Source organism: Phalacrocorax aristotelis, chromosome 10, assembly GCF_949628215.1.
Source record: "Phalacrocorax aristotelis chromosome 10, bGulAri2.1, whole genome shotgun sequence".
Classification (NCBI taxonomy): Eukaryota; Metazoa; Chordata; class Aves; order Suliformes; family Phalacrocoracidae; genus Phalacrocorax; species Phalacrocorax aristotelis.
In genome coordinates this window covers 2,443,182-2,470,066 of record NC_134285.1, presented here as the reverse complement: position 1 = coordinate 2,470,066, position 26,885 = coordinate 2,443,182, and the positions used below count along the sequence as shown (strand labels likewise).

The window sequence follows — 26,885 nt, the reverse complement described above, 5'->3', positions numbered from 1 at the left end:
ATATGTGTGTGTATATGTATAAAAAAAATATTTTTTTGGCACAGTAGTTTGCCTGTTTGTAGATGTCCGTAGCTACTGAACTGAAGGCATGAAATAATACAAAACTTGTAAGCTGGATTTAATGTTTTGCTGGTGGTTTTCTTTGTTGTCTGGCTGCTGAAATGACTGGCCGTGCGTTCATGGTACATCCCCGAAGTAATGATCCGTCACCCGGGGAGTCCCTGATGGACGTGTGAATGCCGTTGTCAGGCTTGATGTTTTTCCTTGCTAACCTATAATCAGGGAAGGCAAGTTGAAGAGTGAGACACAGACTCTCGCTTACGAGACCTTGTTTTAGCCTGCAAAGAAGCCAGATTCCCCTGCAAATAAGATTACAGATAGAAAATATCAAAATTAATAGAAAAAAAAACCAGGGAGTTGCCAATGTACCAACTGGCCTGCTGTTTGAGTGACACAGATTTAGGTGCTGGGATGCATTTTGAGCATTGTAAAGTGATTTTCCGTGAGCAAAGCACAAACCAAAAAGCAACTGGTCCTTCTCTGCACCGCGTGTTTCCTGAGTGTCACGTCCTGTCTTTATTTTTACCGGCATATGGATGCACCAACCTTGGGAGGTGCCCTTTAAAAAGAATGTTTAAGGAAAAATCTGCCATTAAAGTTATTACTGAAAAGTAGTGCCTTTGATTGCGGCAATTATGCAAATGATTTTAAGGGATAAAATACTTCTTAACAAGCACTGATGTAAATGGTGGTGCTGGAATGAGTGCATAACTTCTTCAAACGAGGCCTTTCCGTGCAAGTAATTTTTCTTTCAGCTGTTTGCCATGTTGCCTGGATGTCGACCTGTGTAACCGATGACCGGCCTGCGGATGTGATTTTTGTTTTCTCTTAATACAGGAATGTAAGTGGGTGGAATGGGAACGCTGGTCTTGCAGAAACTGGGAAACCCTTTCCCTAAGCAAATTGTTTCTCCACAGCTCTTGTGACTGACTTTTGTCCGAGCCTTAGTAAAAAGGAAACAAACAAAAGTGCTTTTTGCAGGCAGAGCTTGTCCTCAGAAAAAGGCGAGTTGGGCTGGGAGGCCAGCAAGAGTGGAGCTCTCCTTGATTAAGGCTCTTGCCTTAATGAATTGCCAAAGTTAAACAGAATTTCCTCCAGCGATAGTTTTAAAGCAGAGAAGTTGGATCCTTGACTTCCATACTTTGGAATAACACTGACCGCAATGAGAAGGCGAGCGTATGTTGTTGGTGTGGCCCAGGCTTGCCTCCGAATTCAGTCGGCGGTGCTTAAACGAAGCTCTTGGCTCTTGGGGGAGCAGCAGTGCAGCGCTGCACCGTGCGTGGCATCAGTTACGGGCAGGTTTACTCTTCCAGTTCAAATAATTCACAAAAGGGGTCGGTGGACAGTCAGCACCTTGACTTTGGACAAGGTCAAGGACGCTCTCCGTGTATTATGGATTTGTTGTCATTGTCCCTCCTGCAGCTGGGAGGGACATATAACGGCGTAAAAAGCCAAAAGCCTTTATAAAGCCATCGTGGGGAGCGGTCATGGAGGTACAGCAGCATGGCAGGGTGGGCACACGTGCCGTTTGAGCTCTGCGAGGTAGCTGAATTGCTGCATCATCCCTTTGAAACCTCAGCATTAAAGGTACGGTGCAAATGCAGAATGAGAAATGAGCGTGTGTGTTTCCATTAGTGATGTGCCTAGTCTGCCTGGAAACCTGCGGTGCAGGGAGAAAACTGCAGGCTTTAAAGATATAAAATAAAAAGGTCTTGAAGGTCTGGTAGCACAGATGGCACGTACGGGTCTTGGGACGCAGTGGATACGGGGCATTTCGTTCAGCGTGTGCTTCCAAAACGGGCACAGCCTGCCCGAGGATGCCGAAGCCTCTGCCTTTGCCGGCGGCGGCGGCGACAGGCAGCCCCGTGGTTCGGTCGGCGCCGGGCGCGCACGTGAGCGCCGCGTCTCTGGCGAGCTCTTGGATGCTGTCGCGCGGATCGAGCTGCGGTGCCCGGTTGGGCTGGAGCAGGTGTAGTAATTTGCAATTATGATCGTAGATTGTGGTTTTGCAAATCTGTGTGCAAATAGCAAGGCTATTGTCTTCAAAGCTTCATAACCTCTGCGTTTTCTCCTGAAATGCATTTTCCCTTTGTGGGTGCTTTTCCTCCTGTATGAGGAAGGGATTTAATGTGCTTACTGCAGTGGTATTAGTGTCTGCTTAGATTTTGATCCCGATACCAAGATTGTAATGAAAGAAAATTTGGGTGTGTTGGTATTTATTTTAAATTTGAGCATCTTTTTTCTAGGAGAACAACAACAACGCAGTTCACTTAATTGCTCTGAGTATGTAAGAGTGCACCTCTTCACAGATACACCTGAGCAGTTTGGCACTGGCACCGAGTACACCTGTGTGCGTTGTAAAGCCAGTGCTTGCTCTCGCTATCTTGCATTAGCATCTCCGTTATCTGCTACCCTGAGCTTACCGTGGATTTGTGTTAAGCTTTTCCGTTAAACTTGTGACTCTGTGCTGTGTTCCCAGCTGCGGCTTCCTGTGGAAAAGCAAAAACAAGACTAGAGTTAACGAAAGTGCCAGCTCACTTTAAATAAAAAATCTTTATAGTAGCCTTTTTCATAGAGAGGTGTTTCTGAACAAAGGCACCGCCTCTGATCACGCTTAGATTTTTGAGGAGGATTTGACTTATGTCCAAACATCCCAGCTTGGATTGATTGCTACTTGTTTGTGTTAAACACACACACAAAAAAGGCAGCATTTCTTTTGCCAAAGAAAAAAAAGCTGGTTCCAGACTCGCTGTAGGCAAGGGAGCTGCTGCCCACCACCACAAGGCTGCCGCCACGCCGGGTTGAGCTTTAGCACCGTCTAATACTGCACGGGGAGGGTGCACAGTGTGAGACGGTAGCCTGAACACAACATCCGCTTGTTTCGGGGGCTTTAAGGAGGTCAAATGTAATTACCCACTCGGAGTGTGGCCGCGAGAGGGTGATTAATTCCCCCACTCCTCTAGAAAAGCCCGTGGGAATTTTAATGACGCCAGCGATAAGATCCTCGGTTTTGGGCATCGTTTAGAAAAAGCGGAGCTCCACCTGCCCGGCCCTGCCGTAGCGCTGGCTCTGCTCGGATTCGGGATGGGACCGGCAGCCAGGAGGGCCGGGGAGGCGCAGCGCGGGCGAGGGTGCCATCTGCGGAGCTGCCGTCCGTGCCCTCCAGCGCGGGCGGGTTTCCGGAAGGTGACCAGGCAGGTACGACCGCTCTGACCTTGCTCACGCCGGGGGTTAGCGAGAGGTTGCAGCGCTTGCACTGGCTGTTGGGAATCGCTGCTTCTCCCTCTTTTGGTTGTTCCTATTGAATTGCACAAAAGCATGGATTTTCCCTCTGCAAAACTGGAGCAAAGTCAGCGAGGCTGGCCTCGTACAGTAGCCGCAGAATTGTTCCTGTAAATACCGTGCTGTGCAATTATTTCTTCCTTTTCCTCTCTTTTTTAAACAGAAAACTCAGACAACTGCTTGAAATAGAATTTTATTAAGCATTTAGGCAATTGCAGAGGGCGTCGGCTTTACTTTATGCCCTCGCCTCATTTAGGGGTTACTGCTGGTGAACAGCACCCGCCTCCTGGCCGGAGTGCTCACCTCTGAGTTACCGCCTGCGAAGGATCTTGAGGCAACATCTTCGTGCTGTTCCCGTGGTATTTGCCAGTTGTCATAAATGCCAAGCGCCAGCACAGCCCAGGCAGAGTGCGTCGACTTGGATTTACCTTTTAGAAAGCAGTCAGAGCTAGTGGGTGTGTCTTGCCAGCCAGAAGGCCAACATAAAAGCTTAATATACCTCAAAAGCAGGAGAGAGAGTCAAGTTTTTTCTGATTTTTAGGGAGGAAGACAATTTGGGGAGAACTGGGTGAAAACAATGGACCAGCTCCATGACAGTGCTGGCTTCAACAGGCTGGCGCTTCTCAGCAAGGCGCTATTTAAATTCATTGTGGTATCGCCAGGCTTCGACGGAGCGACGGTGGGAGATGGGCAGAGTTGTCTGCAAGGAATGCTTCGATCAAAAGTTCAAGTCTGGCATGGGAGAACGAGTTCTGTTTTTATTTTTCTATTTTTCTGAAGTTAAATAAACCTCGATGTGCAGAATAACCCCTGAATAACAATAATAAACTGCAGGACATCCAAGGAACTGCTGCCGTTTTTATTTTTCATTAACCACGCTGTCATTTCTACCGTGCATCTGATTTATCTCTCTGGTTAACCATTCAAATGCCCTTTTTCTGACCCGTCACATAAAAGTTTTATGTTGGTAATTTATAGAGGATGATTACAGCTCTGAATGTAAAGTTTTGGAGCACCGTTCTTGGCGATGATGGGTCTTGTTGGATGTTCCCGAGGTATACGGTAGAATTACAGATTAAAGGGTTGAGGTCTTGGGGCTTGGCGTCCCTGGGCAGCAAGAGGAAGATGTGTGTGGACCCCTGAGGAAGGCTGCTGAGAGATCAGGCCTTTTCTGAGGAATCCAACTCTATGGGGATATTCGTCATCCTTCCTTTATTGTGGATTTGGTCTGGCGTGTGGAAGTTTGAGTGGAAGCCCGTGGACTTTGGATGCTTTCCATCAGGAATGTCTGAGCAGAAATGCACTGCAGTTTGGGCCAGGTTAAATGGTCTAGATCTTTTGTCTTTTTTTAATAGGTGATAGGATTTCAAAAGCAATTTGGAGACTCCACAGCAGAGCTGCGCCATACCCCGAATGCCTCCGTGCGAAATCCCTGCTGCTCAAACGCAGGTGGGGCGGGAGCGGTAACAACATCGCAAGGGAAATGGTGTTTTGGAGGGAGGAAGAACACTTCAGGGTTCCCGCCCAGTTGTATCTGGTACTTTCTATTTTTGGCCATGCATTAAAACCCAGTATTAACCCAGTGACTACACCTATAAAACATAGGGCCCGTTTCAGGACACGCATCCTAGCACGCTCTCATCTATTCTTTTTGTCTCCTTTTTCTTGCTGGGAGGAGGAGGAGTGGGGTGGGATGGCTTTTTGACTTCTCCTAAGTCATCTCTTTAAGGATATTTATTTGACTGCTTGATGCTACTGAGGGCTAAAGAGGTTAATGTATTTATGCTGGCAGAGTCCCTTTTTGAAGCCTGTGTGTTTCTTCGCAAGTCTGGATTTTGAAGTTTATTGCGTTTTCTGTGGTCACTCGATGTATGAAGACTGGCCGTAGGACTGGCGTTGGGTAACGGAGCGGGAGCCAGAGGTCCGGTTTGATCTCCCTTGAAGTGCTGGGCTCCTTGATCTCCCCGGACCAGGGAACAAGCTGTCGCTCTTCACTGTCTTTACAAAAATTGATGCAAAAGTGAGTGACCGCACGAATGGAGCCGTCTGTGGATTTCTTCTTAAAGTTCCCTTGTCCAAAAACCTCGTTTCCTTGAAATGGAGGTGATTTGTGGGAACGCACCGGTTTGAACAGATTTCTGGATCAGGAAAATGAAGTCACCGTGTTGGAAATTATTGCAACTCTTTTTGTCCTTGCCATCTTTAAATTAGAGGAAAGCGTGTCATAGTTCAGAGAGACGTAGTATGGAGACATTTAGAAAGCAATTGCACTTATTATAGCAAAAAGTGTGCTTTTAGTGTGTTTCTGCGTGCAGAAAAACAACTGCTCAATTTAAATGTGAGCAAACTGAAAATGTTTAATGCCTTAGCGTCAGTTCAAACCTGTGTCTCCGTAAACTTAACGGGATTTGACTACTTTCTTGAGCATCATCTGAACTTTGGATTTCAGGTAAAATGATTCCAAGAGCGAACGTGCAAAACCTGAAGCAAAAGAGGAGGCGTGCGGAGAAAAACGTGCCCCGTGCTGTTAAATGGTGTGGAGCGGTGTCTCGAAGGCGCCGCGTCAGGGAGCTTGGGCCTGGGGGCTGCCAGTTTTCTTACTATCACCGAAGTGGCTCGTTTGACTGTAAGGAATTTACTACGGCCACTGGGAGTTGAAATATCTTGTGTGTTTTTGTATTATTTGTGGCATCTTTGCACAGAAGTCGAAGCTGATGCATCTGCTTCCTACGGAGCCCCGTGTGCTTCCGCACGCTGCTGAGTGGGATGCCCTTAAGTGTTTTAAGTACCATATTAGCGCTTGAATATTACAGCTTTACAGTATCAGTTTTGGTTTAAGGAGAATGCTACCTAGCCAAATGCTTCTGACCGCCGCCTCATTGCATCCACCGTGTTCCCTTCAACTCTTAAAAAATGAGATTTATTTATTTTTAGTCTAGTGAAATAATTTTCTCATGGGTTTCTTTTCCGTTTCTAAACTGGGTGAAACCGCAGTGTTAAGCCATCCTCTTCCCAGTCGTATATAGGAAGTGAGAGTGAGCCAAGGTACATATTTTATGTTAGTCAAAAGAGATAAGTGTCAGGATTTCAAAGTAAATTCCACCCTGCAATTTCCAGCGCTGAAATCTCTGCTGTACCTTGGCTCTCATGCCTTGTTTCAGAACAGTTGGTGCTTTTATTGCAACTATCTTGTATTTTCATATTCTTTTGTACGGGGGGGTGCCTGCATGCATGCCAACGCTGCCGGTCCATGTCATAATCCCTCTAGGAAAACCCTTGTATGGCAGGAAAATTGTAGGTAGCAAAGCCAGAGAGGGTGCCGGCCCGCGAGGCGCAGCTGCGCCAGCCACGAGGGGAAGAGGAAGGCACACGATGCCGAGCTTTACTGTCTCAGAAAGAACAAAAGCAGCTCCTCTCCTCGCTCAGCAGAAGGTCTAACGCCTGAAGGAGGTGGTCCGTCCCCAGGGCACGTACCTGCTGCGGGGAGGGGGCCGGCTGGGGTATCGGTGGGGAGGGTGGTGAGCCTGGGGCCGTGGTCCCGCTTGCCTGGTGCGCATTAACCCCATCTTCCACGTCCCGTTTCCCTTGACATCAGGTGGGGATAAGGCTTTCCCCAAGGCGCTTCCAGACCTGTATGTGAAGCCGCTACGTAAGAGCGAGAGGTGGCTGCTTGGTGAAGGCACAGTGCCTAAAATAACAGTGTTTTAGTAGTGGGATTTTGATTTTTATCCTATGCTTTCAGGCTATTAGGTGATTAAACCACCATTAAAACTGGACTTAAACAGCTTTGCATTTTGGTGGAGCAGGTAGCTGAGGTGTGGAGGTTTGAGGTTACTTCTTGATTTGCCATTGATTATGAATGTTTATCAGGGAGGAGATACAGGGTAATAGTTTTCTGTTTTGTTTCACGTTTGTTTGGGCCGTGCTGGGTCATGTTCAATTCAGCAACTAACCTCGAGCTGGGCTTGGAAGACCTGTGGGTTGGAGCCCTTCGCTTCTGCGAGTAGGAAGGACCAAGGAATCCCGAGCGGCAGGCTGTGGTTTTAGCCGTGCAGACTTGAGACTCCCAACAAGGATTGCTCAACCTCCCCGGAGCTGGCCTCGGGGCTGGCCGGCTCGCTGCGTGGGCAGGCTGGGCTCCGACCTGCCTGCCGAAGCCCATGCAGGGACGGCTTCCAGGGATGGGTGGGAAACGGCAAAGTCAGGAGCAGGTCCTGCAGCTCCAGCCTGGTCTGCTGTCGCCACCCAGCCGCCTGCCTTCTGCAGATACCGACTTATTTCCCCTGCAAAGGAAGGGTTGGGGCTGGCTCAGGATGACTGCACTTGCACGCAGTGGAGATCTGCCTGGGAGCTGAGCAGCGGTACCGAGGGGAAAAGTCAGCCTGCAATTCTCCCAAAACAGGGTGGTACTTCTGTGTGGGAGGGGTGAAAGGAGAGAGCAGAGATGATCCCCCAAAAAAGAGTGTGTGTGTGGGGAGGGAATAAACAAGCTATGCAATAAATAAGCAATGAGCAATCTGGGTGCAGGGTAGGGAGGAGACGTCAGGAAGGCTCTAGGGGAAAGGAGCAGCGGGGAAAGGTGAAGGATATGAGGGGTAGAAACCGATGGGGAAATCGTTCTTGTCCCTTGTTTCGGATTGCTGAGGTAATGCTGTTATTTTCGACCGGAGCTGGAGCGCGTGGCAGAGCTCAGTTCCCCTGTGTGATGTCTCTGCTCGGCCTCGCAGCTGCAGGAGGAAGGCTGTCAGCGCTGGGAGTGACGGGCTGCGGTAGCTGCGGGGCAGCCATTTGTTATCGCCAATTGTCACGGGGACAAATGCTGCCGGGATGTTTGTCTTTTTCGTTTATTAAATGCAGTTTGGTAACCGCGAGGGCCAAATTCCCGGTGTAAATCTGGAGTAGCGTCAGTGCGGTTGGATCTGCCCGGCTGTGCTGGATATCTCGCTCGGAGGAGAGCACGGCACGGAGCCGGCACGTCGGGCGACACTGAAGAACTACCGGAGGGATTGGGGAAGGGCAGCAAGGGGGAAGGAGATGCCGGGGAGGTGTCCAAGGGGATAACGCAGAGCTGTGGCTCTTCCCATCTATTCTGCACTTTGCTAAGCTTTAAAATGCCACTTTTTGTCCTCTGTATTTAGCCGATAAATAGGTTACATTCTCATTTACATGGCTTGCTTCTTAATATGACCTCCTCTGGCTTATTCAGCTTTTAAAACAGACATGCCTGATAGCTAGTGGCCAGGGAGAGGAGGAGGAAAGCACTTTAAAGTCAAGATTCGGTGCTTTAGATTCAACACTTTAAATTTGAGCTTCAGAAAATCCAGCTATAGGAATTGATGTTTACATGGAAACGCGTGTGCCTTCCTCCCGAGGCTTCAGCAGGAGGTTAACCCGGTGCCCTGAGCCCGCCTGAGATTGCCCAGGCGATGCCGACGCTGAGCAGCCCCAAACGCCGGCAACTGAGCCGGGGCCGGGAGCGGCCGCGGGGCCCCGCCGGTGCCCGGCTCTGCCCGGGGCAGGCGCTGGCACGGGGCAGCATCGCTTGGCGCCGATTTCCACACCCGTCCGTATCTGCGGGCACGGCGCAGGGATCTTTGTCCTAAAAGGCTCCAGGATTTACAGCTGTGTTGGTTGTCGAGCCCTTGGGAAGGGAGTTGGAGGGCTTTCAGCGTTAAGAGCTGCCTTGCCTGCATCCTTGCTGCAGAGTGGGTGAGGTTCGATGCGAAGTGTCATCTGGGCTTTAAAACTTACCCCCAGATACAGGAGGGAACCAGACCTCGGAGCAAAGATAAATCCGCACCCTGGGGGGTTTCTCTTGGGCTGCCGGATCTCGTGATCGGTGCCGCAGCTCCTGTGCGCAGCTCGTCGTATAGAGTCCTTGCTCCCATTTCGCGGTGTTGCGGCAGCCCTGCGGCGTAGCTCGGTGATCTTATTCATTCGTTTATTTTAAAAGAAAGTTGCTGGACGCATATATTTCAGTCTACAGGAATATGGAGAGCCCTGAGATCTGCGCAGTGGAAATGGTATATAGATAGTTAAGCAGGGGAATTTGGCCAAGGCTTTCTGGCACACAGCTTGGACAGTTAGAGTAATTTATTATAATATTTTCCCATCTGTTTGTTATTATTAAATATGAAGTACTGATGTTGCACAATCTTACCTTTTGGATTTATGTCCAGAAGAAATCGGTGTACGTTTTTATTGAATACCTTTTAACTCTAACTTACGGTTACAAACAGCATTTTTGAACTTCTCCGTTGTGAGTTTAAAGTAAAATTAAATTAAAAAACCTCCAGACACATGCCGCTCTTTAAGGGTCAGCACTTTATCTTTGGAAAATTATCCTGTACATGAATGTCTTTCTCAAGTGTTTTATTTCACTTCTAAATGCCGGGTTGCCAGCAGCTTCTTTTCCCGCTCAGGTTGTCCGAGCAAGAAGGCATTCGGTTTTGCAGTTGTGTCCCTGGCCGTGCACACACGGAAGGCAAAATAATCTCCATTTAGGCCAGGTACAAAACTGCTGTCAACTGGAAGCCTCGTGCGATTGCCAGAAAATAAGTGCTGCTGCTGGATTGGTGGTACCGGCTGCCTCGAGCTGGTGCAGCCGGGGCCGCCGGGAGCCGTGGGTGTCCCTATGGTTTTGTCACACATGCAGTTTGCGGGGTCACCTTCTGGGGAGCCCCCTGTAAGCGAAAGGACTCCGCAGACCAACAAGCACCTCCAGAAATTCCAGGTAATTGCTAAAAACTCCCCTCCCTGCAGATGCATCTGTTGGAAGGGGATCTGGGCGCTTCTGAAACGAAGCACTTTTTCACTCCTTTCGGCCCAGAGGCTTGCTGTGCCCCGTTCTCTTTATTTCCACGTTTCTAGATACTTTACAGAATGTTTTATCTTTGATATCTGTACTTGCCCTAGTCTTGTACTAGACTAGTGCTAGTACTAGTCATTTAAAGTGGGACATTGCACCATGCTAAAAAGCTATTGAGCTCTTCTAAGTGGCTTTCTAGACCAACTGAGCAACACGTCGTTTAATAAAAGAGTAATTTTTTTGTATAAAAGTTTACATGGTAAAATTTACAAATTGGCTATTTTACAGAGTAGCTATTTTAACAAATAATGCAGGCTCTTCAGGATTGCTTTTGGTTCCCCTACCATGTTTCAAATGATTTTTAAACAGAACATTTTTTTTCTTCCTTCCATCGAGGGCTTTATTGGTGTGAGCGTACCGCGGGCTCAGGTGTATGATAAATCACTGGAGTCAGCCGTGCTGGTGTTCCGGCTACCTTCACACATGTTTCCAGTTACTGAATTTCAGCCCCCAGCTTTACTGACAGGTTTCCCATTAATGATTGAAAATTCGCATCAGAGGCTGGATAGTTATTTCTATCGATAAAAAGAATTCTTTGAGCGACTGTTTGAGGTGTTTCCATTCCACTTGCAATTTCGGCATGAAAGCGGTTGCAGGATATTTTCCCCTGCTTTGAGGTATTGATACCCATTTGTATGGAAACTCCCCAAGCGGTACCTGCTATTTTGCATTTCCAGGTTGGCTTTACATTGCTGAACGCTTAGCAAGCTACACGCTCCCTCGCTGGATCACTCTTTGTTCTGGGGCACGCGCGTTTTTCAGCCTGAATTAATAACGCTGTAGAGTGAGGACAGAAAAGCCAGTGATTAATTCATATGGTTCATTTTATGCACTGAAGTCATTTGGATTTCGTACAGCGGGGAGAGCGGCGCGGCTGTACGAGGCTTGTGGTATTGGGACATATGCGAATAGCTGTTTAATATCAGTTGTCACTATCCTGTGTGATTTTTTTTTTTAATGTGGTTGATTTCAGCGGTTTCTATAAAAATATAAAAAGCTGCTTCTTCAAATTAGAAGCAAAAATTCTAATTATATGCTACAGAATATCCTTGCAAGTGAATTTAATGTCACACGCATGGGAAACCCACCACCCAGGTCGCCGGCAGCGTAACCGTGGCTGGCTGCTTCGCGGCGCTGAGGCGGCGAGGGGCAAAGGAAAATCTTGCTGTACGCTGGGTTACGTTATCATTAAACCGCTGAATCCTTCCAACTGGCAGCTTCTCGGCAGCACTCGGGGAATGGTAATATTTGTGGGAAAACATGCTGCTTTTCCTCTCTCCTCCCTTCTTTACCAGGAAGGTTTCACAGCATTTACAGCTGGGCTGGAGAAGGGGGTCGTTTTGGAGTCGCTGTAGGTAGATGTTTGCTGGGATGCCCAACCCCGGGTCGTTCTTCGGAAAGCCATGATGCGGGATCCATCAGAGGGGCAAGAGAGTTATTTTGTTGGGGTCACCTGAATCAGGACAGTGACCAGAGGTTGCATGAGTGTCAGGACATCTTTGCTTGATAAGCTGGCTCTGCAAACCCTTTGCTCAGCGCCGCTGGGTCTTCGCACCGCGCTGGTGGGCTGTGCGACGTGGGCTTGGCGATGGCCAAGCCAAAGTCATCCGGGCGTCTCCACCATGCTACGATGCTATGACTTTTCACAACGGAGTTTGGGTGAGAAGCCTTAGGAATCGATACTGAATATCTGTGGTCACAAACGGAGCAAACTTCTTCCTCTACACATCTCCGAAATGAATTTGCAGTTGGTTTTGATTTTGTAGCAGAAGTGATAAGTAATAAATGGCGGTTAAAGGCTTGAGGAAGTGGGGAAAGGGCTAACGACTTTAAAGATGCATTCCTGGAAAAAACAGCTTTGCTAGCTAAACTGTTGGACAATTTAAAATGGAAGATAGCCTCCTGCGAGTGTGGTGGTGGGGTTTCTTGTTTGGTTTTGTTGTTTGTTTTCAGGGGTTTTTCTGTGATCTCCTGGCTAGAGGAGAGGAGAGTCGGGACTGGATTTAGGGTTGGTTTTTTATTGCTGTGTTTTGTTACTGACTATGGGGTGTAGACATGAATAAAACCAGAAGCCCGTGAGCCTTAAAATATTCACTGTTTCTTTATAATGTTGCTGTGTCAGGAGCTTCAGGATTCCTCCATCACTTTCTCTGGCCCTGTGGGTGCAGCCACAGTTGTCCAGAGCCTGCAGCTGGCGCGGCTGCAAAACCCTGGGACAGAAGTTAATTCCCTGTCAAGCAAACTTGGTTTGATGGATGGGGCAGAAAACAAGACACGAAGAGCCCCACAGTTCTAAACCTGCTGGTGCCTCTGGATCGGGTCTCTGTCGCCTCGGTGCCTCGTGTGCTGGTACCCGAACTACAGCGCAAAGCCACCTAGGAGAGGGGAGAGGCGGTAAACTGAGGCAACGGCACGGCCTGAAGCGGACCGTGGAAGACCGGAGACTTCCCGCAGAGCGTGCTGCACGTGTTTTGTCTTGCATAGTCATTTCTGCAGAGTGCAATTATGTCGTTACTTTGCCTTGGGTAAATATAGATTTCAGCTAGCACGAGTTAGAAGTGGATGTTGTAATTTTGGGAACGCATACCTGTTTTAATTTCCTTTCCAAGATTTTCTTGATCGCTCCCTTGATACTTCTCCCATCAAATTATTCTCTTGACAGTTGAGCGTGACAGCTCAGGTCTCTCAAGAACATTCGCTCCTGTCCCAGATGAATTTGGGCTTGGAAACTGTGTCGGAGGGGGACAGGTGAGGATGGGCAGGCAGAGCAGCGGCTGCTGTGGCAGCGCATGCGAAGTGCGAGCACGAGGGGAGAATGGAGCGTTTGCCCAGCACCAGCGTCAGGCACCGACCTTGCCGGTTTTAGGGCTTGGCTGTGCCCGCCGCCCTCCTCTCCCCGCGGGGCACAGCCTGGACCACGGCGCTGGCGCTCAGTGGGGCGAGCGATGCTCAGCCCTGCCGCCCCAGGACCTCCCCAGGAGGGAGCCGAGCGCGGGGCTGCCACCCCAACTCCCTGATAACTCTGTCGGGGAAGGATTTGTCCCGGGACAGGCGACCAGTGCCACCGTCGGAGCACGTCCGTGCTGGGTCTGCGTGCCAGGGGCTGAGCCCTGCTGGGAGGGGTGGACTGAGCCGTCTGCTTCGAGCGGTGTCCTCGGGCTGCCGGGTGGGAGGGCCAGTGATGGGCTGAGTTACTGGGGAAAGCTCCTCGTGTAGGTGAATTACCAAAAGCTGGCAAACAGCAGCTCTTCAGCCTTCGCAGTTAGATGGTGTCTCCGAGCCCTTTGGCTTGGATTTCCCCGAGTGTCTCAGTAAAGAAACGCTTTACCCAGGCAGGCAGTTACTCCTTTTTTAATCGCTGGGCTCTGCACTGCTGCCAGTGCTTACAAATTGTTTCTTACCCGAATAATTCTGTTTAGCTGGATTTAACAAAACGGCGTGACAAAAGGAAACACAAGGCACATAGCGTTGTGGGTGCGGTGAGTCAGGAGGAGTCACGGAGCAGTGCCGCAACGCCGTTCAACCTACTGTGGCCGTTATAAATCCTAATAGATGCCAACCATGTTTACACATGAGCAACGAGTCTGTGTTCGGGCCAAGGCCTCACCTTTGCCAAAGATGTAATTGATGGCTTTTTGGGTTTGATTTCTGTTTTTCTTCTTCTAAGGGTATAAAATAATGTCTAAGTTGCCATTTTTGCCAGGTTTGATATCGAATTCTGCCTCCTTGGAAGCCGAGCGTGGCTTTTCTGGGACTTTCCTTTCAGGAAAGTGCTTTTTGGAGGAATATTTTTTATTTTTACAATTTTTTAGCGTATAATGATATCGACTGTTCAATAGGAGGCAACAATTCTGCAAAAAGCCAGAAAACAAAGGAAAATATACATTATTTTCCAAGTGCTAGGGAAGATTAGGCAAAGCAAAAGTAATTTATCCCAGCTGGCATTCCCAACCATAAAACGAATGAGTAGTGTTTTCCAAAACATAGGGTGGCTCATAACTTCCAGGAATTGAGAATCTTGTTTTTCTTCAGGCGATACGAACAGTGATCATTCTCGCAGAAGATGTGCAGTTAATGCCAGTTAACCGTGGCTGTGTCGGTAACAGCACGCTTGATCCGGTAGTTCTTAATTTTATTTCATGAAGTCCTAGGGTATCTGCAGAACGTCTGCTGGTGGGCATCAGAGCTAAGATACAGGTCCCGGTAATGAGAAGGTCTATGTGAAAACACATATAAAGTGATCTGTTTTCCTCTAGTTTCAATGTTTTCAAGAAAAAAAAGGTTACCGAGGCATTCATGTTCATGCAGAAGCAAACTCAGCGTTGGGAGTTTCCTTGTTATTTCGGTAGTAATAAATTTTGCGTTTGTTTTGGAAGTTTTTCACCTCTCCTTTCCTTACCTTCTTCCTTTGTGGCTGCACGTCTGTGTTGGAGCCCGTCGTGCCGCGCGTGGTCCCCAGCCCAGCGTCCCGGCCGGGGGCGTGGGGGGGACACTGGGGGGCCGATGGCCGGGCACGGCCTCCCTGCGTGCTCCCCGCCGGCTCCCGTCACCCTCCCCGGGCTTTCAGCAAGACCTTTTCGAGGTGTGTCAAGGTAAGATCCATTTTCAGGCACAGGAAATAAAGGACCTAGAAATGGTAATTTATCGTGCCCTGCAGGCAAATGGGAGTTAGGTATTTGGAATGTATTAATGCTAACTACTCTGGGTTGCGAGGTCTAATTTCCGCTGAAGGGAAGCACGTTCGTATTTATTTTAAAACACTAAAGCAAATCCGGGTCATTGCTATGGATGCTTTGCTCGGGCCGGGCAGGGGATACCTGTAGGGGCTTAAGCAATGGGAGCCAGCCGGGAGCAGGGTGCCCATTGCCATGGTTACCAGCAATAACACCTACCCGGACAAAACTGGGGGGACTTGGGGATCGGGCAGCGGGTCTCGGGGCCACGTCCGCCTGCCCGTGCTCGGGGTGGTGGCAGGGACCCGCCGGGGGCTGCGTGTCAGGGGATGCGCGGCTCCCAGGAGCAGCTGTAACCCCGCCGGGCAGCACCGGAGCCCGTGGCTGTGTCCCCGCTTTCCCCGCGGCTGACCCCGACCCCAAAACGCGCGGTTCGGCCGTGTCTCCTCTCTGGACTCACAACCCGGCCACTGTTACTGAGGCTTCCTTATTTTTAAAAAGTGGATTTCAGAGTTTTTTAGAACTGTCACAAACAGTTAAAACTAAACCGCAGCTGTCAAAATAAATAACCCTGCTTTGTGTTGCTTTATCTTTTTGTTTTCTTACCACTCTGAAACTTGCTTATTCCTAAAAACGGAATCCACAGTAATTCTCACAGCTGCTGGTTCCGATTAATAACGGTGTCTGTCTCTGGCTCTCTTGCCAGCGTCTGAGATTTTCAAGTTTAACAAGTAATATCTATATATGTGGTGAGGAAACATCGCGAATGGCGTGTTATAAAAGCGCCACTTCATGAATGCCGCATCTGGCTGTTTCTCAACATAAACCTGACTTAGATTTACCTTTTCTTTAGCAGCTAAAGTCTAAATTTCTATTTTAGATGCATATTGTAATAGGGTATTTACTCCTGCTATTCTGTTATTTTGTAGGTCATAAGCTGAGCTTCTGTAAACTCGTGTTTGAGACGGGTGGAAGCTGCTCTGGATAACTGCTGTGCGCCTGCATTTCACAGGGGGGCTAAAATGCTAGGGCAGGCTGAGAAAATTGCTTCAGAAATGGCCTGAGATCTTAAGACTCTCATATCTCTCTCCTCTCAGCATATCCTGGTGAAGGCCGATGAGTAATTTGATCATGGTGGGGAATTTCTGTGGTGGAGGGAAGAGAAAAGGCAAACTTCGGGTAATGTTTGGGGTTGCCTTATGGCAAAAAAACCAAACAACCGGGAAAAAAAAAAAAAGTAAAATGGTATGGATTTGACGTGCTACTTAATAATTGTAACTGTTCCTGGGGGGTGAGGAAGGAGAGGTCATCATCTGAAGTCTGGCCCACAGCATTTTAATTAGCTTTTCTCTGTTTAAGCTGGAAATAGCAGGTTTTGGTCTGAGGTGGCTGAGCGTGGCTCTGCGTCCTCCTTCCCTCCCTGTCTCTGAAATCCATTAACAGATTGGCTTTAAAGGTGTCCAAAGGACACTTCCGGCTTTTATTCAAAATGAGTAACAACCTGTTTGCTGAAAATAATTATGTAGAAGTAGTTCAGATTTCTTTTATTGTTTATAATTTTCAGTGTGTTATCTGTTAGTTTAGTTGTTCAAGCACCGCATTAAAAGGTTGCTGATCTAGACCATCTCTTCCTTTGCATCAACAGGGAAATTTCAGAACTCGGAAGACTTGGCGCGTAGTTCAGGTCTCTGACCATCAGCGTTTCTGCTTGTTTGTGTGTTTGCTCATCTCTCTGTACTGTGCAGGGAGAGAAAGACTTCCTAACGCAGTTGACTTTTTGGCGTTCGTCCCATAATTGCCAAAAAACTGCTGCTTCCTCCTACGTATCCATCAGATCTTTTTAAAAGGATCAGATGGGTTTTGAAAGCAGCTTTTTGATTTCCTGAGATCCGTGTTTGGTCTTACTTCCTCCTGCTCCTTCTTTCTTCCTTTGTTCTTGGAGGTTAAAGATGTGGGTGTTGAGGTCCCGTTAGTCATTTTGGCTGCTTCTGAGCTCATCGTGTTGAAAAATATGTGGATTAAACCATTCCTGAATTACAGCAGATTTACATCACTTCATTAGAGTTGGTTGAGTTGCTTCAGGGTGATGTAGCGGAAAGGAAAGCCTTGTCTACTTCTGCTGGGACCAGAGGGGATCTCCTAAAGGGCACAGCAATATCAATTTTCTTATCTTACTGTAACCCTGAAAAAATAACATCCACTCCAGACAGAGCAAATCCCTTTTTAGAATCAGAAAATTCATATCATAGGTACTGTAGTGGTTTTCTCATGCTGGCTTGTATAAATAGTATCCTGCTTTGTTTGTTTGTTTGGCTCTTGTTTTAAAAGGTTTTGAGTGTAACAGATGGTGCAGGAAGGTAACTAAAAGCTCCGTGTGTGGGTTAAAGTAGTTTTTGGAGTCAGCCACCCCTGAAGGAAATGGGCCCTGTGGTCATCTCCCTCCTGATGGCTGTTGGCTCGAGCACTGTCGCCGTTTCCTTGGATGAGCGTGGTCGGTGGGATCCGGGCTGTGCGAGCACCGGCTCTCCCCATGCTCCCGCTCCGGTTTGTGGGGCTGATGACGCCTCCTGGGCGTTGGGCGCGCGTGTTCTGTAGGCATCCGGTGATGCGTTGCGTGTAGCTGCGTGTGGATGAGCGTTGGTCATGCTGAGTGGTGGGACCATGGCCATGGCCGGTGTCTCTGGCCTGTGCACTGGTAAGAACAGCCCATTGGAAACCGACGTGCCGTGCCTGCTAGCTAAGATCCTTTTTTACTATCAGGACCCGTCTTCCTCTCCTGCACCAGGACGGCCTTTCGCATTCAACCTAAAAGTTGGCCGTAACCTACTCCATGGTATTCTCACATATCCCCTTTGAGATTACACCTTTGATATTGCTCCTGTTGGGGCGGTGGATGGGTATTTCTGCCTTGAGGTTAATGAACTATGCGGTGTGGTTTTCCCTACTCCATATACGAGCTGTACTTTAAAGACACTATGTTCAGGAAAAAATTAGGGAGGCAGAGGAAATTTTAAATGAGGGTTCCACTCCAAACTGGTGGGGAAGCCCAATGAAGGAGTCATCCCTTGGTGAGTATTTATCACCTCCTGCAAACGTTGATGCTAAAACATGCGCTTGCATGAGGCTAAAATGTGATCTCTCTAGGGCGATGGGAATCTCACTTGATACAGCAGGAAAAATTTGTCTAATATGCTTTTTACGTTAAGACTTGCTGTCTCTCTGCTAGCAAAAGAGCTTGCCAGGTGCCTTCATGGTATTGATTTTAATTTGTTCTTGCTTGAAGTGTACAAATGGGGAATGATAGTTTTGAAATGGTGAAGAAAGAGGGCTGGTTGAGCTGTTAGGCTCAACGTTGCCATGCTAACCATGTTAACAGCTGCTAATGGTTTCTTAAGCTGCCAGAGCAGCCTGCAGATAGATTTAACACCCAACAGACACCTGTTCTTAGCAATTTAGCTCTGCAGGCACATGGCACAGTACTGCAGGAGTCCTGTCCATAAAGAACAGATAAAATGTGTTCAACAGGTTGCTTGAGAAGGTGGAAACTGCTGACTTTCTGCTTCGTTGTAGGGCCTTCTTGGTGGAGAGTAAGGAGGGGAAAAACACAGAAAGAAGGTATGTAACGTAGAAGAGACGAGCACCAAGGGGAATTTTTGGTATTTCAGGCTCAGCTTTGTCTTCCAAAAGCCCTTGGTGTCTTTCCCTCAGTCAAAGGACCCTCATGTCCTTGGTTGCAGTGGCTTCCCAAGGTTCAGAGTTTTGCAGGTGGGAATGAGGTCCTGCGTCTCCCAGATGCTTGGAGGCTCCTGCTCCATCTGAAAGAGTTCACCTGCAGCAAGGCCAAGCTGCAAGATGACCTTCCCAGGAGTTTTAGCCCCAAGGGGCTGTCAGAGTCCCATCCCAGCACGACCTTAAGTTTCCTGAATGAATATTTGTGCTCGTTTCCATCAGTTTTCGCTCTGCCTCTTATCTTGGCACCGTTTATGTCATGTAACCACGCGGGCTGCAGCGACCACCAAAGCCGAGGAGAGGGCCACCCCCAGAGTAGTGAGGGGTGCTAGTAGTGGGGGGGAGACCCTGCTGGGAGAGGCAGGCTGGGCGAGGGAGGGCCCCATGTGTGCAGCAGCGATGGCCGCCTGGTGTCTCTCGGCCATGTTGGGGTAGACTTGAACTTCTGACCCAATCAGTCCCACATCAGCTCTTGATGAGTGCTGGGAGGAGAACCCATATTACCCTGTGAAGGAGGGCTGAGCGCTGAGGTTTGGGTCTCTAAGGCTTTCAGAGCCACCACTTGAGCTCCTGAAGCTTTGCTTGACCATTCATTGCGATTAAGGGGCTTTGAGAGAGTTCAGTTGCTGAGTCGCTGTTAGCTTCGTGGAGGGAAGGTGCCGCGAACGCCGGTGCAGGATTTCTGTGTAAACCTTGCGGAGCTCTGTACGGACCAGCTCCGAGCTGAGCAAACGGGGTGTTTTTATGGACTTTTCCAGTCACATGGCAGGAACGTGTATAATAACTACCGATTCCTGAACAAACCGTGACTGTTCTGGTTTGGTAGCAGGGTTCAGTCTTTGCCTTTCTTGTTCTTTTGATATGTTCTTGTTTTGCTTATTTTCTTTCAAGCCAAAACCTCCTGACTCTGTGCACTTGGCTGTGCCATCATGTATTCTTTTCATCTGATCCGCGTGCATTTCCAGAGAGAAAACTCACCAGAAAACTGTAACTGGCTTTCAGTTATATCACGGACTTCAAAGCAATCGGCACAGAAAGGATAATTGGAAAGAAAATCCCTTCCAGGTTATAATTACTTGTCCCGGGAACTGGAGTTCCTTAGTGATGATACATATTTCCCCTTTTGTTTTCCTAGTGCCATGGGAACCTGGCAGTAGATGGTCTCTGCTGGTATGTGCAGAGTATACCTGAACCTCCGCGTAGGGGAGCAGAGGAATCACGATATTGGATTCAAACCAATGATCCATCAAGACTTGTTTTCCAGCAGTACCAGAGGCAGCTGCTTCAGAGGAAAACAGAGCGCTCCGCAGTAGGCAGGTTATCGGTTTTGCAGGGGAAGCTTCCCTCCAATGACTCCCATCAGCCAGGGATTGTTCTCTGCCTTCAGGCTTTTCTGTTTCAAGCCTTTAAAGCTGCCTTCTTTTCTTCCGCTGAGAACTGAGTGGGAACACGCTGCCGTGCCCTAACGCAATGTGCGGCACCAACGCTAAATGGATCGCATCGCCGGGTCGCGGTGGCATCGCTTGTCCGTGGCCTCTCCTCTCGTTCTGTGTCTGTTCCCAGCTTTGACACCTCGTTTCGCAGTCGGTCCCTTCCATCGCTTCCCATTTCATTTACAACGTTCTCTGTGTTGCCTGTGGTCTGTGGACCATCAGCAGGATGCCTAGCTCTTTTATTTTCTCCCCCACCTTTGTGGCCAGCCTAAATCCTGCTGGTCTTTGTCCAAATGTATCGATGGCCACCGTTGACCCTGCTCCTAATAATCTGTTATGGGGAGAACGGGGTGAATCCCCCGCCGTGGGAGGTGAGCCTGGAGGAGCTGTTAGACCTGCTGTTGGGCTGCCCTGGGGCCTAGCCCCAACCCCAGCCGTGCCCGCAGGAGGGCGGTGGGGAACCCTGGGAAGCCAGGGTCTTGTCTCTTGGCTGTGAACCACCCCTGATGCTCGATCCCCTCAGCTTGCCAACGTCTGCGGCACAGGTCTTGTGGCTGTTGGCCATGTGGAGATTTCGAGGGATGGCTTGAGGTGTTGGGAAGTCCAACGAGTAAGCAGTAGCTGCTCTGGTTACGCATCTCCAGAGGCAGCACACGCCTCGCTGACAGGCGGCAGCGCTTGCGTGTTCTTGCCTTGATGGCCATGCTTGAGAGATGCTGGTGGCTCTGAGTTCATACGAACACAGGTGAAATTATTTTCGTTACTTTAAGACAGAGTAATTAAATACAGTATATACGTATCCCTCAAAATGACAGCCGCCCACAGAGCTAAAAACAGGAAATCCATTAACTTCATTATTTAAAAAATAAAATAAAAATCCTCCCAGCTGATTCCTCTGTCACTTAAAGTTCTGCATGGAAGGAGGGCTAATTTAATGCTGCATTAACTCACTGCTATCACCCTCCTGTTACCTAAGTAGTTTCTAATGACTACCCTGGAGAGCACTTGGAAGCTTTTAAAAGTTTTTATGCTAAATTTTTTTTTTTCTGTGTGGTTTATACTTTAAGAACAAAAGTTATTGATAACATTTTTCCAAAATTTCCAACAACATCAAGAACTATTCTGTTGGCTCTAGAAACGTGAAGTATCACCAGCCTCTTACCTCTTTGGCAGATGAGAAATTTGAAACATTGAATATAGGTGGTGTTTGGGGACAATGGATATGGCAGAGTTTGACTGTGGGAAGCTAGTTGGGACCTTGGGCTCGCTGGTGGTCGGGGCAGTAGCATGTCCCGGGGGTGGGAGCGGAGGAGCGGGGTTATCCGCTCTTGCCCAGGCCACGATGCCAAAGGGGACTCTGTCCTACAGCCCTCTGAGCTCTGATCTTCGTAGCTCTGAAAAGACTTGAGACCCCGAGGGGCAGGCGGCTTGTGAGACGTATCTCTTTGTTCTGGGATCTGCAAGTGAAAGGCACCACCAAGTTGAGAAGCAATAAATCATCGTCTTTCCTCATTGTCTTCTCCTCAGAGCTGTGCTGGACCGATTTCTTCCTTTTTCAAGAATCTCTCCTTCTTTCTGTATCGTAGTTCAGATCTGCTTCTGCAATCAGCACCTGTTGCACTTGGAATTTTGGGGTTTTTTTTGGGGGGTGACTTCAAACTGAAGCGTTCTTGTTGCTCTGCAGTAGTTTTAACTCTTAAAGTTGAAACTTTCTGCTTTATAGGGGTTGAAAAGAGAGCTCTGCTGTGCCCCTAAGGTGTGTGCAGTGCTAATGCCTGGGCTTCGCTTTCCCCCTGATTGGAAGACCTAAATTATTTCAGAGTTAAGCCTTGCATGCGTGCTCTGCCTGGTGACGAGGAGATTCAAAGCTGCTCTCTTACATTATTAACAGGGTTTTCGTGTTTACAGACTGTGTGACTGCGCAGAGACCTGGTCTTTCCGTTAGGAATCGCCAGCAATCCTGTCCATCGGGAGCCCTGGGAAACTTTTAAAACTTGACACAAGCTCGAACGTTTCTTGGACGTGCTCTCTGTGCCTCTGCTTTTTACTGATACTTGAAAAGCCAGAGAGCGAGGGGAGTGAGTCTGTCCCCCTGATAGGTTTGTTGTCCTTCTGGGAAAGGGAAAAGGACTGGAAACAAGGCAGTGTTGCGGGGGAAGAACAGCTGCTGGTGATGCCTTGTGGGGCACCCAGTGCTCCTGGCGTGCAGAGCCCAACCGATCACGGTGTGAGCTTCTCGCACAGCGAGTTAAAGCGATTCCCTGAACATCCTCTGCTTCCCAAGGGTTTCCTTCCTCTGTAGATTAAGCTGTTTGCATCTAGCTGTTGCTCTCCTTAAGCCTCAAATGGCATAGCAGCGGACAGATCCTGCTCACTTGGGTTTTTGGTGTCATCTTGAGCATCGTGATGCTCTTCCCCCGCCCCGGGGCTGGCCGGCGAGCCTGCTCCCCTGGCGCTTGTCTTCAGCAGAGAGGAAAAACCAGCATGTTTCAACAGGTGGTAGCTGAGACATGTGAAACTCCTGCATGAAAGCCAAACCCGGCTGAAAATGGTGATAATTTTGCTGTGGATTTTAGCGTGGCCAGTATTTCACGCTGGAGATAAAGTTATTTGTAGTTAGCTGGCAGGCGCAGTGTTTTAACTTACAGAATCACAGAATCATTAAGGTTGGAAAAGACCTCGAGGATCATCAAGTCCAACCACCAACCAACGTATTAGAAGACATGTTAACAAGACACTTGAAAATGATGCAGCTCTTCGTGGGATAGCTAGGAACTTTGCTCTCCTTTGGTGAGGCTGTTGCTATGAATGATGAAAGTTGTAATGATTTACAGAGTGTATTGTTCAAAAAAAAAAAAAAAAGGAAAAAGCAAAACCATTTATTTCCCATGGGTGTGTTGGGGTTCTTTTTTTTCTGAGATTTATCTTTCAAGTCGGAGGAGCGCTAGGTTTGGCCTGACTGCCCTCCTTGAAGGTGATATGTACTTATTAGAACAAGTATTGATACATCAGTACAGTTCTGTGTGTTTTCTAATTCGATCTGTGTTCCCGCAAGTGGGAGCCGAGCGCAGGTGGCAGGGCGACGGAGGGGACCCCGGTGGGGAAGGTGGCGGGGACGAGCGGTGGGCGCAGGAGCGAAGAGCCGCCCAGTGCCGACGGGAGCACGCTGGCAGGTGAACGCCTAACAGCTCAGCGTGTTGCCGGCTGCTGGCCGCGAGTGCCTTCGCATCCGTTGAACCGCAGGCGGCGGTTGCGATGAGTGTTTGCAAACTAAAGCCCTCGGTCAGAATATCCTGTAGTCATCAGCGTGACCCGTCCTATTTTCAACAGGTGTTTTAACGCTATAGCTGAAATCATATCATACTAAATTTCAGGGAGGTAGGGAGGAGAGGCTCAGGAGCAGTTAATCTAATTCCAGTGTAAGTCGGTCCGTATTGGGTATCTCCCTCGCTGTGGCTGCCGGGGTGTCTGACACACAATATTCATAGGCAGACAGCTGCACTGGCCGCTGCCCGGCTCCTCTGCGCGCTGGCTGCGGAGAGGGAGCTATAAAATGCGTGTACGTTGTAGAAGCATTTGTCTGTGCCGTGCAAACGTGCTCGCTGTAAATTTAATGTCTAGATACGTATATACAAGGAGAGACGGTTTGCAGTTTTATCTTGTCCCACATTTTAGGAAGGGGAATGAATAAAAATAAATTATCTGAGCTATTCCTACCATAGCTAGGTATGGGGTTTGACTTGGATCGGATAATCTTTCTTCTCAGAAAACACATTAATTGAAAATAGGAAATTTCATTACCTTTGGACCTGACTATTTTGTACTTAGTTCTGAAGGCTTTCTGCCCTTCTCTGCCTCGTTGCTTTTCCCCGACCGCCCATGTAACCAGAGCCCTGGTTTGGGATGGGGAGGGCTGGAGGGGCAGCGTGCCGGGCTGGCTGGGAAGGGCTCGCTCTGGCTTTCCTCTACAGCCACGGACAAGCTGCGATAACTTGGCTGGTTTTATCATCAGGTATTTGATGGTAAATAATAAAGATGAAAATTGGAAACCTTAATGATATAATGCTATATAATCTATATTCCATTAGAAATAATACTCTCTGTAGGGAGCCATAATGGGACTGCCTTGGACTTTTCTGGAGAGCGTTCATATCAAATTGACTTTTTATTTTTACATGTTAAGCACCCATAATGGTTCCTACAGCACATCAGATGTTCCTGCCAACATGTAGGGTCTCTGCCGAAGGGTTCAGCGAGACCGCGCGGTGCCGGCTTTTGCCGTTCCCCTTTCAAGCAGCAAATGGTTTTTGACTCTAGAGATCACTTGGTGTTGGGCTAAGTTTCCTAGCTGAAAATTTAAACTGTTGGAGGGTTTATCAAATTTTGACAAAGAAAACCAGTTGAAAACGCTAAAAGGAAAACAGGGAGGCTTTTTTTGGGGGTGGGGCTGGGTGTGGGGGTGTGTGTGTGTGTGTTTGTTTTTTGCTTCCACCCCTTCCTTGTCTTTCCTGCCCCCCCCCCCACCGGCACATGCTCCCCACTTCTCCTCCTCCCCTGCCCCAGGAGAGACCTCTCGAAAATGCCAAACTACGGATTTTGCCGCATCAAGTTCAGAGCACGTACCAAACATTTGAAACGCGTGTGGGGCAAGTGCAGCCACCATTGGCAGTTTATTTTATTTCAATTTAAAAAAAAAAAAATAAAAAAAATCCCAAACCCCGTGGCTCCCTCTCCGGCTGCGCGGGAGATAACAATGGGGCGCTTTGTGCCGCTCTGCAGCTGCTGAAATTTGACTAGATCCAACTGAAGAAAACAGGAGCAGGTGGGTCAACAACGTGACCCTTTCGTTCCCAGCAGTATCAGTGTGCGCCGGGGCCGGAGGGACCGGGGCGGAGGTGAGCCCCGAGGTTTATCCCAGGCAATGAGGATGTGTTGGTTGACGCTTTGAGGATGGGAGCGGCCTTTCTCAGATAGCCTCAATGCCTCTAAATATCGTGGGGTTTGCTGGTGTTTATAAAATGGGGTTCACTCCAAAAACACTAGGAGTGGGAAATGTCGCTGTACGTGATAAACCGGCATCGCTCCAGGCAAGAGGTCTTTGCTCCGTTACCGGTGCTTTGATTCCCGTATTGCTCCCGATGCCCAGGTCACAGAGGTGACTTCCTTCATGACCATGTTTTTGCTGTGCTAGAACTGTCCTAAAAAATGTCGAGGGTGGGAATTTCTGCTTGGAGGAGGGTTTGGTGCGGGTTTCCCAGGATGTTGGGTGGAGGTGGAGGGTGCAGTTGTGTTGGGCTCCTTTGCCTGGCGCTGCCGCAGCGAATAAATCTCATCAATATCTCATCATCAAAATCTCATCAATAGCACCCACTCGGCAGCAAGAGGAGGAGGATAAGGTTACGGGGAAAAATATTATTACTTAAGTGCACAGGTCAGCTCTTCCTGAGGTCATCCCAGCCAAGGTGTGATGGCTTGGTTGGTTCCATGTAGACGGTGCGTTTGGGCTTTGTGAGCCTCAGAAGTGGTGTCAGAAGGTGGCAATGCTCAAACTTCAGAGCTGTTCAGCAGGCACATGGTTAGGGCCTCCAACCTGTCTAAGATTGCAGGGGGTTTTGAGTCTGAGGCTTTTAAGGGGTAGACGCGAACAACTGTTTGTAAGGCAGCAGTTAGAAACGCAAGGTTTCTGTTGATGGACCTTGTAATCTTGCTTTGTAATATCAACTTACAATAAAGCGAACGTGAGATGGAGTGGAGCCCCCCCGCTTTTACACTGTACCGTGGATGCAGTTGTGGTGTTGAACACGGTCACGTCCTTGAAAGTCTTCATGACTTAGCGGTAAATTTTTTTGTCGAAAACATGATGCGCATAGCGTCTCGCATAATCCTGCCATCAGAATGCTTGAGCCGCGTATGGAGCGGCCGCAAGCAATACTGTGTTTGCACAGCACGAAGCCTGTAAGAGGACTAATGAGTTACAATCAGGATGAATCCATGCGAAATGGGGTGGGGGAAATCAAGGACAACTTTGGCGGTGGGTTGGGAGCGGGAGAGCTGCCGCAGGGAAGGGTCTGGGGCAAGGAGCTGCTTGGGGTTGAAGGAAGACGGGTGGAGGCTGAAGAAGGAGCTTCTGCTGCCGAGGGCAGGGAATGTGACTGTTTGGGTGATGTGTGCTGGTATGGAAAGTTGATCTGCATGACCACATTGCCAGCTGTGCAGACTCAGCCCATCAGGAAGAGGGTTGTTAATAAATCAGAGGCTCTCCGTGCATCTTGAACTTGTGTTTTAGCAGGAACTTGCCGTGATCTGATACGAAGGTCAGTAGCAGAGCAAAGCACGGCACAGCACTTCCTCTGCGCTGGCAAATCTGCCGTTGCCGTCGATGGGCGCAGAGCAGCCGGAGCTGGGCAGGATTTAGCCTCAAGCCGGGGGAGGTTTAGACCGGAGACTTCTGAAACTTCTGAGACTTCTGAAACGATGCTGTGACCGTAGTTTGTCCTTGGCTGCACTTGCAGTTAAACCCGGTTTGGTGCCGGCTTAGCTGCACCCGCTGCCAGCCCCCGTTGTCAGCAGTGGGTAATTTAAGAGGTTTCTCCCAACAGCTGGCAGCGCTGTTTACTCTGACCCGACCCTCCCGCCGCGGCGCTGAGCCGTCCCCCTCGCTGGCACGGATCGCATCGGATTATGCTGTTGGACTCGCAGCCGGGTGGTGGCGGTGCCAGGATTCAAACTTGTCGCTTTGGAACAAGAAGCACAGGTGCAAGGCTGAACATGTGAGCCTTGGAGGCCAGCGCATACCGGGAAGGCTTCGGCTTCGCTTCGGACACGCGCGCGCTCACGCAC

At 48.9% G+C, this 26,885-nt stretch overlaps 1 protein-coding gene across 7 annotated transcripts in view; it reads left to right on the top strand.

The window, feature by feature from the left end:
- Positions 1-26,885, top strand: part of LMF1 (lipase maturation factor 1) — a 208,704-nt gene that overhangs the window by 31,418 nt on the left and 150,401 nt on the right. The window contains exon 1 of one of the 7 annotated variants that reach the window (XM_075104697.1): positions 18,367-18,498. The exons of the other annotated variants lie outside the window; for them this stretch is intronic. Coding sequence (XP_074960798.1) covers positions 18,396-18,498 — 103 coding nt within the window. The 5' untranslated portion in view covers positions 18,367-18,395. Of the gene's footprint in view, positions 1-18,366; positions 18,499-26,885 lie in introns of those variants that run through there. 7 annotated transcript variants of the gene reach the window in all.